The sequence below is a fragment of the Poecilia mexicana genome, unplaced genomic scaffold (genome assembly GCF_051168715.1).
Source record: "Poecilia mexicana isolate PSO_F unplaced genomic scaffold, ASM5116871v1 scaffold_5, whole genome shotgun sequence".
Taxonomy (NCBI): domain Eukaryota; kingdom Metazoa; phylum Chordata; class Actinopteri; order Cyprinodontiformes; family Poeciliidae; genus Poecilia; species Poecilia mexicana.
This window is the reverse complement of record NW_028263374.1, coordinates 31,615,727-31,627,430: the sequence shown is the minus strand read 5'-3', so window position 1 is coordinate 31,627,430 and position 11,704 is coordinate 31,615,727. Positions and strand designations below refer to the sequence as shown.

Sequence of the window (11,704 nt, the reverse complement as noted above, 5' to 3'; positions counted from 1 at the left end):
AGCGAAGGAAAAAAAACGGACTCAGTTGTTTTTTACTCTTTATTTCTGTATTATTCTTCACCTTTTGTAATAAAGGTTGTTCTATAGTAAAAAGAAAATCTGTCTGATTCTAAAATGTTTAATGTATACAAGGGATATTATTCATTTTCAAATACTCTCCAGATCTCAGGTAGTAAGACATTACAGTTAAATAAACTATGTTTGAAGGCTTAACTTTAATCAGTCAAACCCATTTGCTCAGGAATAAATTAAATACTTTATTAATATCTACATGGAGCGCCCGGCCAGCTGATAGCTTGCGAGTGAAGCTGGCTGTTAATGCAGCGGGAGAAGACATCTCCGAAAACGTCGGAGCAATATTGGAAGTAGGTGATTTATTAATGAACCGAGCAGATATTTCAGATCTACACATCTACATTCTCGCCTAAAAACATTGTAAAAAATAATTTTGTGTAATTTTAAGTGTAATACAGCAAAAATTATTTTGTCGCCATTGCTGCTTTTCTGAACACCCGCTTTAAAGGATGCAGAGCCTGAATTCGGACACAGCTATTTTTTGTTAGACTCCCCCTAGTGGTCTGGAGCACTTCCGTTTTCAACACTTTTTGTTTGCTGCATTTCATTCGGGGGTGTTTTCTAATTCGGGGGTGTTTTCTTTTTTGTTTGCTGCATTTAATTCGGGGGTGTTTTCTAATTCGGGGGTGTTTTCTTTTTTGTTTGCTGCATTTGATTCGGGGGTGTGTCTTTTCTTTTGTTTGCATGTTTTCTCTTTTGCTGCGCATTTGCACCTGTCGGCCACCGTAGATTTCTTATGATTTATGCAGCACTATTATATTACTGACGATTAGACAGACATTTTCTGCCGCCGAGAGGAAACCACTGCGCATGTCCTGGAGCGCCGCGCGCGAGTGAAAGGTGGGGGGTAAAGCTGGGGGGTCTTTATTTACTGTTGAGTCATTTATTGTTTTATTTTCTGCACTAGGTAAAGTAATTTTATTTATATAACACATTTTTAATAGTAAGGCAATTCAAAGTGCTTTACATGTGTGACAGTATGTCCTGTGGCCTTTGAACGCACCACACAAGTGCCTGAATTTAATTGGTTGTGGCGCTGGCTGCCTGTATATAAAGGACCCTCCCTCACCTGGTTGACATCATGTTGTTTTCCTTCCGGTTCAGACCTCGGTGTTTGTTGGTGCTGCACGCTAGGTAAGGCAGGTGAAGTGCTGGAGTTTGGATGCTTTTAGATTCCATTTCTAACATTTATTTTGATAGCCGCTGCTGTTTGCCCGCTGTTCTGGTTGTCCCCGACCGACGGTCCGCCTGTCAACTGGATAACCTGTCGGCTGCCTACCTGTCGTCCTGTTTGCTGGCTTCATGCCCGCCGTCCTGGTCGGCGTAAAGCTGGCTCCTATCCCTCGTCCAGTGTGGCTGATTTGGGCTGATTGGTGATCAGCTCGGACTATCTTTCTACTGCCGCTCTGAGTGGCGTCTGCTACAGCGGATCGGTTTCTCCCCGGACAGACTCTTAATTTGGACTATTGCTGCTGATTGTGGGCTGAACTGCATAATTGTATTGTTTGTAATTTGAATGTCTCTCCTTTATATTTTTTTGACAGGAACGGCCAGCTCGTGGTGGTGGTGGACTTTCCGGGTGGTGGTACTGCTTCTGGTTTGGTGCACGATTTTCTTTTGTTTTGCCTTGTTTCGTTTGCTGTGTTTCTTTTAGGACACTACCCCGAATTGCACTCCCATCCCTGAGTTGTGCTAACACTGACTTTTAATGTGTGAGTGGTTTTAGACTAGTATTTTTGATTTGTGAAATAAATAAAATTGTTACATTGTGAGATTGTCTCAAGCCTCATCTGTAGCGGGTCTGTGTGCCTTAAAGGTAACTTTTTAGTGGAGTTGTTGCAACCAATTAAAATAGTGTTTTTAAACTTAAGTTCCCAATTATCACACTGCTCCTGCCACAGATGAATTAAATACAAACAAAATGACCAAAAGAAAAAGTAAAAGAAGGAAAAAAAATCTAATGTTGATCTAAAGTGATACTGCTGTTCACATAAGCTTTTTTTTTTTTTAAATAAAAAAACATGTTTCTGTTCTGGAAGTAGTTTTTCTGGATCCTAGGTTCGTTCTAATTCTGGGTTGCAACAATAAGAGTTTCTAGTAATCTATAAAATGTGACATTGGTCTAAATAGTGAGTGGTCTAAATAGTGAGTACTCCACAATTTCTGAAAATACTGATCAACTAGAATAATCTAATCTGTGTAGCATAACCTGCGTTCTCCCAGCACTCTGCAGCATCCCCTGGTTGTGATATCTATATCTGTTTCTGTTCCTGTTTAGTAAAATATTTTATTTTCTACATTCCAAACATGTCCACATTAACTTACTAATTGCCTTAAAGTTGATTTTTGTGGATGTTTCTTAATTTGGACTCGGTGTAATGTCGTGTTTTTGTTTTAAATAAATTGACTTTTGACTCGACTGGAACAAGAAGATTTTCAGCTTTGGGAGAAATTCAGTGAAATGATGCTGAAACCCAGAATTAAGCAGCCAAATATCCACAGATTTATGATGCGAGTCCAGCTCAATGTGAACCGCAGGAATAACTTGTAGCGAATTCAGAGGCGCGTTGTGGAGCGGTGAGAATGATTTATCTCTGTGAACGAACAATTATATGGGGTGTTTCCGTCTCAACAGAAACGAAATGGAAGAGCTACTAAAGCCACATTAGCAGCATTGAATTAAATCTCCTGTTTGTTGCGCATCTCTGCGTAGTGCAGCAGATTTAACTCATCATGCAGGGCCGGTCCAAGGCTGTATGAGGCCTGGAGCAGAATCTGACTTAGGGGCCCCTTTTGTTGCTAAAATCATCAGCACCTCTAACAGCTTCTGTGTTAGATTTAGTGAAAAATGGGAGAAGGGAGTAGTTTAATTGGTCAACCTAAAAAGCAATAAGTTATAACCACAGTTTACTAAATTGGATTTGTAAATTCAAAGACTAAACTCACAGCATCAGATTGTTGCTATGGTAACAAAACAATTAACTATGAATATTGTTCTTTGAAGTTTTACAAAGTAAACTTGCCAGCTCCTTAAAATCTTGTATTTAAATGTTAATTTAATTTGTGTATGCCTAAACAATTGAATCAAATTTAACAGCATTGATCATCTCAATAAACAAGTGTTACATTTATGTATCTGTGGTCTGTTTTAAAATATTTGTGTTTATGGGGCCCCTGAAGCTCTTAGGGGCCTGATGGAGCTGCTGACTTAATTTGGATTAAACAGAAGTGCAAATTTGTTGTTTTTAGACTAGTTGTGGGTTTAAATAGCATTTCACTGGAGATCTTTTCCTGTAACATATAATTACACAGTAATACTTTTACATTTCCTGTCAACTTAACATCTTTTAATACAAAACACGGTGGATCACGGTGGACCGCCTCGACGCCCCGACCACCCGGCTTAGCAAGTTTTCTGGGGGAAACCCTGGAATCATTAAGTCTGCCAGCAGGTTGAGCTCACAGTTCAGCGGCAGTACCGTGCTCTGCCTGTAGGTGGCGCTTTATCCCACTTATTTTCTGCTTCGTGACCGAACAGCCAGCTGCTGTCCGCGGAGACAGACTCTGGTTCTGAACGGGGTGGGAGTGTGTTCACCCTGCTGCCCAGCTGGTTGGTGTCCAGCTCTCATGAATCACAAAGGAGAAAACAGTCCGTTGGTTTCCGCGTGTGGATGACGTCACGGCTCTTTATGTTCAGATTTGTGACTGAATCATGAACAGTGAGAATTTGTTCACTGGAGTATCAGTGAATGTTCAGAGTATTTAACGCATGTGGCTCCACTTGCAGCATCCAGCTGACGTGAACAGAAGCTGATCTCACTCCCATTGGCTGATCCGCCTGTTATGTGACCCTCCGCTGCTCTGCTGGCTCAGTTTCCACACAGGAAGTGATCAGAGGAGAACATGGCCGACTCCCGTTAGTCATTAAAAACCCTGGAAATGTTTCAGTTTAAGGCCTTCAGATCTAATCCAGGCACACCTTCATAGAGACATGGACGTATATCATTCATAGCTATGGCTGCCATATTGGGAGTGGCATTATTTATGAAGACACATCCGCACACTGCAAAAAGACAAAATCTTGCAAAGCGATTTTGTCTAGTTTCCAGTGGAAATATCTTACTACACCTAAAAGAAGACAAAACTAATTTACAAGTTACTTTTCAGCAAGAAAGGAAATAATTCCAACTGGCAGATTTTTCAGTTATAATGAAACATTTTCCCACGTTATAAGTGAAATAATCTGCCAGTAGAACTAGAACATTTTTTTATTTGATCAAAATTAAGAAATTATTGACCTAAGATGTTTGGACTAGAAAGTAGACCAACAATACATGGTAAGATTTAGTGTTTTTGCAGTGCAGAGTCCTGCTTGAAAAGATTAAGTCAAGCTGTCTGAAACAGTCTCCTGTTTCAAACCAAATATGTAATAAATTATAAATACAAAATAAATTTCTTAAAGAGCAATCACATTCACTATATGAGCATAATATTTTCTGTATTATAATATAAATACAAATAAATTAATATTTAGCAAATAAGATATTTTGGTCAATCATCTACGCAGCTGAAGGGTTGCTGTCTCCAGCGGTCACTGGACAGGAGATGGGGACATTCTGGACATCTAGTCCATCACCAGGCAACACAGACACATGGGAGAGACAACCACAAACACACACATTAACACACACACAATACCTCTGAGTCAGAGAGCAGTTAGCAGTCAGGAAAACATGCAAACTTCATGACTTCACACACGTGGGATTCAAACCCACAGCCGCCTTCTTACAATGGAGAAGTTCTAACAAAAGATTGGTAAACATTATTCAGCATTAAAATATGGAATCTGAAAAATAAGACAAAGGGGTTTTACATCAACTCTTTAATATTTTGTTTTTCTTTTTAGGAAACAAGATGGCGAAAGACTGAATTAAACCTAAGGTAAGGTCATTTTATTTATATAGCACATTTTCAGCAAGAAGGCAATTCAAAGCGCTTTACATGAGTAAAAAGGAAATACAAACAAAATAACAAACCAAAGGAAAAGAGGAAAGGACACATTAGGGCAGATGGCAAATTTCAGACAAAACAAAGGGCAAAACAAAGACATGAGTGAAGGCGGTGACGTCAAAGGGGCATGAAGAAACGTTACTGAGCCCCTGGCAGAGTTTGATAGAGGTATTATCAAGGAATGTCCTTAGGAGCGTTCAGCTTCACAACTCCATGGAAACAGGAGGGGGTGAGGTGGGAAGGAGCGTTTAGATATCTTCAAGGAGATTAGAGATATGCAGCCCTTCCAAGGCCACACGGGGAAAGCCAATTCAGAAACAGAATGTCTTAGGTCGGGAAGATTATAAATCTTATAAATTTCAATCTTCCCTAAAGTCTCTCCGATACATCCCAGTTCACAATCATTCAAATTAGTTTGGTTGTTCCACTGAGCCGAAACTAGCAACTTCTCCAAGATCGATTCCAACTCGTTAGTGAGTTTTAGAGTCCTCGTCTCTGTCCATACCAACAGTCTGAGTGTTCGCTAGTTCGGCCAAGTCTGTCACAAATTTGTCAATAATCCAGGAATCCACAAGCTCCAAACAGCAGAAATCCTGTTATCATGAATAAATCCAGGGTGAATCCCGCCGGGTGTGTCCCCACAGGACAAGAGGCTCTCCTGTGCCCAGACTTTTCGTAGAGAAAATTTGATCAATTGCATTGAGAGATCGGTTGACCAGATCCATAATTTATAGATTTGGAGGATGTGCAAAGAAAAGCTCCAAAAATATAGAAAAAGAGAAAAAGACAGGACAAAAACAGGGCAGGAATGGGCAGGGAGGGAGCAGAGGGAAAAAGCGTTCGCCTTCATCGAGAGCAAGAGAGAGAGAAAAAAAAAACCTAGTCGCTTGGCATATTTTTCTGAAATTTACGGAGCCCTCTTGGGGACATGGGGAATTATTTTTCTTTTGCGTTCCTTTGAAAAGACTTTTGCGTTCTCTCGCAATAATGTCCTGATCAGTTCATGCAGCATAACTGAATACTGTAAGCTTTTGTTACGGGGCCATCATACTCTCTGCTTTAATATTAAGGCCTTTGTGAGGTTTTTCTATATATGTTATTATCTTGTTGTGAAATATCTGAAGTTTTATATCTTTTTCTTAAGGATAGAAATGCACCACGGCCCTATGATATAAACATAAACTTTCTATAAGTAGGAAAGAAATAAAAATAATTCACACTTGGACTATTTCTGGGTTATTGTCAGGGTAATGAGTCATCTGACAGTTTTGATTGTGTCTTTTTTGTGTTGGTTTGAATGGTTTAAAGGGCCGTTTTCATGTACAGTTCCATCTCAACCTTTATCGATTTATTCACTGCATTTAAAGATGCAGTGAATAAATCGGCTCTCAATCAGTTTTTTGCACTAAAGACTACAAAATAGACCAGCAAAAATTGCAGTAAACTTATTGCTAGGGAATGCAAAAGAAAATTTTTCCCATGTGCCCCAGAGGGCTCTGTAGAAATTAACTGGAATGGCTTAATTTGTATTTTGCTAGTATTTTTCTTTTTCATCTTTATGATTGCCATTACTAGTTTTAAAATCATTATAAAATATATCACATGTAATTAAAGGTAAACTTTTCAGTCTTGTTTATTATAAAAACCCAGTTTAGAATAAAGTTTGTTCTGCTTTCCTAGGAGAATTTGCCTCTCTCAATATGGCGGCGGCTCTTCCGTACAGGTTCTGATGGTCGCACGCAGGATGGACTGTAAGTTAGCTAGCCGCTTTTTCACAGCTTCGCCCCACGTGTTCAGTTTTTGCCGCCACGACTTTCTCAGAAACCGAGTGACCCATATATCCCTCCGCGGTAGTTCCACTGCACGGCCGTTTTAACGCACTTCGCGCTAAATATCGGCTTCTGCGCCTGGACTTTATCCGCAAAGGGCGCCGCTGCGGTTATTTAGGCGGCACTTTGGTTCACCACTAGCAGCTTTTTTGCTGTTTTGTGAGTTTTCGCGGGTTTTTCATTCGTGGCGGAAGGATACCGCAGGGGCGGTACATATAGCCGTTTTCGAGCCACACCCACAGTGTTGTGCTGCTGCAGCGTAGGAGGAGACGTGGGCTCTCTGTGGGACACGCAGGACCGGACACTCGCGGACTTCCACACAATGCTGCCGTGTTCCAACTTTCATTTTACACGCAGAAAGTTTCATTTAAGCAGAAACATTTAAGAGCACGACCACTCCGCGTGGATTTTATTGGATAATTTCAATTTCCCCCGTTTTCTTCATTGAGAATTCCTGCTTTTAACTGCGGACGGTAAGACTCTGCATGCGTCTTTAATACAGTTTCTGTAAGTTTTAAAGCACGCTGCACGCCGTGCATGTGACCCGTGGGCTGCGTGGCTGCAGCTCCCGGACGGTGAAAGCCGGTATCACGTGTGGCTCCGCAGAGGCACGTCAGCGTTTAAATGCCCCGCTCCTGATGTGCGTTGGGCTTCATTCACAAAGACTCTTTAAAGGAAAACTAATATTTACATGACTCTACTTGACGTCAAGACAACCAGTTATTTTTATTATTTTTTTCTAAGAAAAAGTTGCAGAAAATAGTTTTTATATTTTTGCTCAGCAATAAAAACTGAAGTTGAGCAAAAACATTATTTTTGTTGTAATTTTAGGATAAAAAAAGGAGTTAGGGTTAACGGGGTTAACCGGGCAGCGTTAACGGCCCACGCTGCTGCTTTGTTCCCCACTGGTTCCGACCCAGCGGGAAGCCCACTCCCCGCTCAGGACCAGTAGAACTGGTTTGGGTCCGCTGGGTTCCGTCTCACAGAACCGGAACCGTTAGTCTCTTGTTTTTTGTTTTTGGTTTTGTTGGTTTAAAGTTTCGGGGAAAAAAAACAAAGTTTTTGCCCCAACTGTTCTGTGACGTCATGGTGTGTAGAGAGGGGGGGCGCTGGGAGTAAAGGGGCGTGGCCAGCGTGATGTAAACAGGTATAAGAAGCGCAGATGGTCCTGGGGGGGTTTCAGTAGGAGACAGCAGCGGAACTTTAACTAGGCCGGCTCTATTTTCTGGATTTTCTTCTCAGGCTTCGAGACTCAACATGTTGACCAGTTTGTCTCAGGAATGGCTGAGCAAGGAGCCGTTCATGTTCGAGGACATGCAGAGCCTGATGGACTACACCACCACGCCGCCGTACTACCCCCCCACGCCGCCACGCTCCCCCCCCCTGAAGCCGGGCCAGGCCAAGCAGCTGTCCAAGGAGGACCAGCTCAGCTTCATGTCCGACATCCTGCTGGAGGACCAGGACCTGCTCAACTGGAACTGCGACCTGTTTGGCTCCACCGAGCGCGACGGCGACCTCCGGACGCCCCCGGACGAGGCGGCCGACGACCCCCTGTGGCTCTGCATTTCGGAGAAGTTGGATGAGAAGCTGTTGGTGCTGGGCTCCAGCCCGCTGCTGTCCGACATCGACACCAACATCTTCGAGGACCTGGTGGGCTCCACGCTGGACTGCCTGGACACGCTGGCCGCCGCACCGGAGCAGCGCCATGCGCCGGAGCAGGTCGCCTCAGAAGTCACGTCAGACTACGGCTCGGCCGGCGGAGAGACCTCCGCGTCCTCCAGCGACTCTGGTGAGTCCGGCCGACTTCCTGTCTGACCTGGCTGCGAGCTGCACACGTTACACTGCAAAAACACAAAATACAACCAAGGATTTCTGTCTGCACTGAAAAAACACACACCGTCTCACCAAGGACTTCAGTCTAGTTTATAAAGCTTCGCCTGAAATAAACTAACCTTAAAGTAACTTTTCTGCAAGACACAAGAGCTTCTTTTGTGTCAGTTATTCTTGAATAATGATTAAAATATTTTTTTCACTCTGGAGAAATTTACCCCAAGTTATAAGTGTAAAAATCTGGTAGTGGATCTAGAAGTTACTTGTCATTAACTTTAAATGACAAAACAAAGATATATTTGGACAAAAAACGAAACAAAAATACTTTAAGTTTTTGTTTCTACAGAAATCATTAGCAGCTGAAAGGAGGCTGGTTGCTCACTGCAGCAGGTTAAAATAATTTTTGATTCGGTGGTTCTGCCCGACTTTAAAACTTATTAAAGGAGGATGACTCTATTGCATATCAAAATGAAATCTAGCTGCTCTTCATAAATGAGTATCTCAGCCACTGCACTTGTTATAACATGCCTAACCCATAGGGGGCAGCGCAAAGCTGAACCTGGTCAGCCAATCAGATTGCTTCAAAACAACCATGACTTCCTGTTGGGAATTGAACAATGGCCCAGAAGGTCAATTAATTAAACTATTTTAGTAATCGATTAATTAACTGGAGCATACAGACTCAATAAAGACAAATTGAATTTATTCTATTCTAAATTGCTGGAAAAATGTTTTCAGAAAACCAATTGAGCCAAAACTACACAAGGTAAACATTTTGCATTTAATATAAAAAACTAACTGGTGTAAATCTGATTTAGTCAAAACTCAGAGGCAGTTTTGGCTTCACCTGGTTCAAATTCAAAGCAACGCTACTGCCTTATTGTATTTAGGAAATAAAATGTTTTTATTTAAAAAAGGAACTTATTTATTTGCATCTTTATGTGCATCTCAAATATTGCATAAAAAGTCTTATTTTTTAAGATTGTCAAAATAATCTGTAGTTGTAAAGTTCAACAACAAGCCGTCTGGTGACGTAAATCCTGCTGCATTATCTCCATAAACAAGATTTTGTTTTTTAATCTCCACTTTGACCAGTTTTTATCTTTTGTTGTTTTTCTGAAACTTTTTTTGTGAATGAAATGTTAGCTAACGGCGGTTGGCGCTAACGTTTGTCCTCTGCTCCGTTTCCCCACAGAAGAAGAAATCGATGTGGAGTCGCTGGAGTCCGTGGGCTCGTCCAGCCCGTCGCCCGCCGAGCCGGCCGTCCGCCGCCTGAACCCAGAGGAGGAGCAGCGCGCCATCCAGCTGCAGCACAACTACGCCGCGCCGTGCCCCGCGTCGCCTCCGCCGTCTGCTCACAAGCGTTGGCGATGCGCCGACGGCTCGTCGCGGCCGCATCACGCCACCCGCAGCTCCGCCTCGCCCCCTTCCTCCTCTTCTTCCAGAAGCTCGTCGGAGGACGAGGAGGAACGGCGGCGGACTCACAATGTCATGGAGCGGCAGCGGCGCAACGAGCTGAAGAACTGCTTCCTGCGCCTGCGGGACAAGGTGCCGGAGCTGTCGCACAACGACAAGGCGTCCAAGGTGGTGATCCTGAAGAAGGCGCGGGACTGCATCTACGGCCTGGAGGCTGAGAGCCTGCGGCTGCGGGCGCGCAAGGACCGGCTGCGTGCCAAGCAGGAGGAGCTGAAGGCCCGGCTGGAGCAGCTGCGCAGATAATGCAACGGCCGGGGGGAGAAGGGGGGGGGGACTGCAGCGTCGCAGACTGAGATGCACACAGACAGAACCGTCTCTGCTGTCGTTTTCCTCTTTTCCCCCTCCGGACGCCGAACTGGAGCTCGGTCTTCCCAGTGAAACTTGAATGTTTCAGGATGTCTTGCGGATCCTTCAGTCGGGCCGGTTCCAGGAGAAACCCAGTGGCTGAAGAATCAAACTCAACATTTGTGTTAAAGCGACGAACCGGACAGCCAGGTTCCCCTTTCTGATGGAAAAGACGTTTTTTATGCAGAGGTCTTCCTCATCAGGTTTTATTTGCTTCAGCAGGTTCTAGTTGGTTCGTCCTGAAGATCCAGTTAATTTAAAACTAGTTGCCTTCTTTGTGTCATGAACTGTTAAGTTAAAAGGGATGTTCAGCTGCAGCAGCGGGTGTTAACCAGAAGGCAGGGATTTTAGTTTTGTTCCTCTACAAGAACGTTCACACACCTACCTCCACCTGGCTGCAGTTAGGCCTTTCCTTTTATTGTACATATTTGTAAAAGTTTTTTATTGAAAATAAATTATTTTGGTAGTTTGTTTTGAATATTTGGAGACAAAGCACCTTCCATATGAAAATAAAATGAAATATCAAATTTGGAAACTTTGTGTTTTTTGGTTTTTGACTTGCTGAATGTGTGTATGTATATATAGTTCCCAGTCTTTCTGCCATTGTTCCTTCTGGGAACACAAGCCGTAAGGAAGGAGGCAGAGGACTAGTGAGTGTGAGAGCCACTGTCCAGGATGAAACATCTAAGATCCATAAATACATCAAGGACAAAGCCTCAACGGACGATGTGCTCAGCGAATGTCTCAGGCAATGGGGAACAGAGGACGAGGTGCTGGAGGAACCATCATGGGAAGACAAGCCCCTACATGGGATGTACCACCGACAAATAACTGAAGTGGCTGATATCAGGAAATCCTACCAATGGCTGGAGAAAGCTGGACTCAAGGACAGCACAGAGGCCCTCATCCTGGCCGCCCAGGAACAGGCCCTAAATACCAGAGCAATAGAGGCTCAGATCTACCACACCAGACAAGATCCAAGGTGTAGGTTGTGCAAGGAGGCCTCTGAGACAGTCCAGCACATAACAGCAGGGTGCAAGATGCTGGCAGGGAAAGCGTACATGGAACGACATAACCAAGTGGCGAGCATAGTGTACAGGAACATCTGTGCAGAATATGGACTGGAAGCCCCGAGATCA

At 43.3% G+C, this 11,704-nt stretch overlaps 1 protein-coding gene across 1 annotated transcript; it reads left to right on the top strand.

Moving 5' to 3' along the window:
• Window positions 1-7,147: 7,147 nt before the first annotated feature.
• Window positions 7,148-11,100, top strand: mych (myelocytomatosis oncogene homolog). Its single transcript, XM_014970806.2, has 3 exons — window positions 7,148-7,387; window positions 8,157-8,703; window positions 9,940-11,100. The coding sequence occupies exons 2-3, from the start codon at window positions 8,172-8,174 to the stop codon at window positions 10,461-10,463; spliced, it is 1,056 nt and encodes a 351-aa protein (XP_014826292.1). The 5' UTR covers window positions 7,148-7,387; window positions 8,157-8,171; the 3' UTR covers window positions 10,464-11,100.
• Window positions 11,101-11,704: the final 604 nt, after the last annotated feature.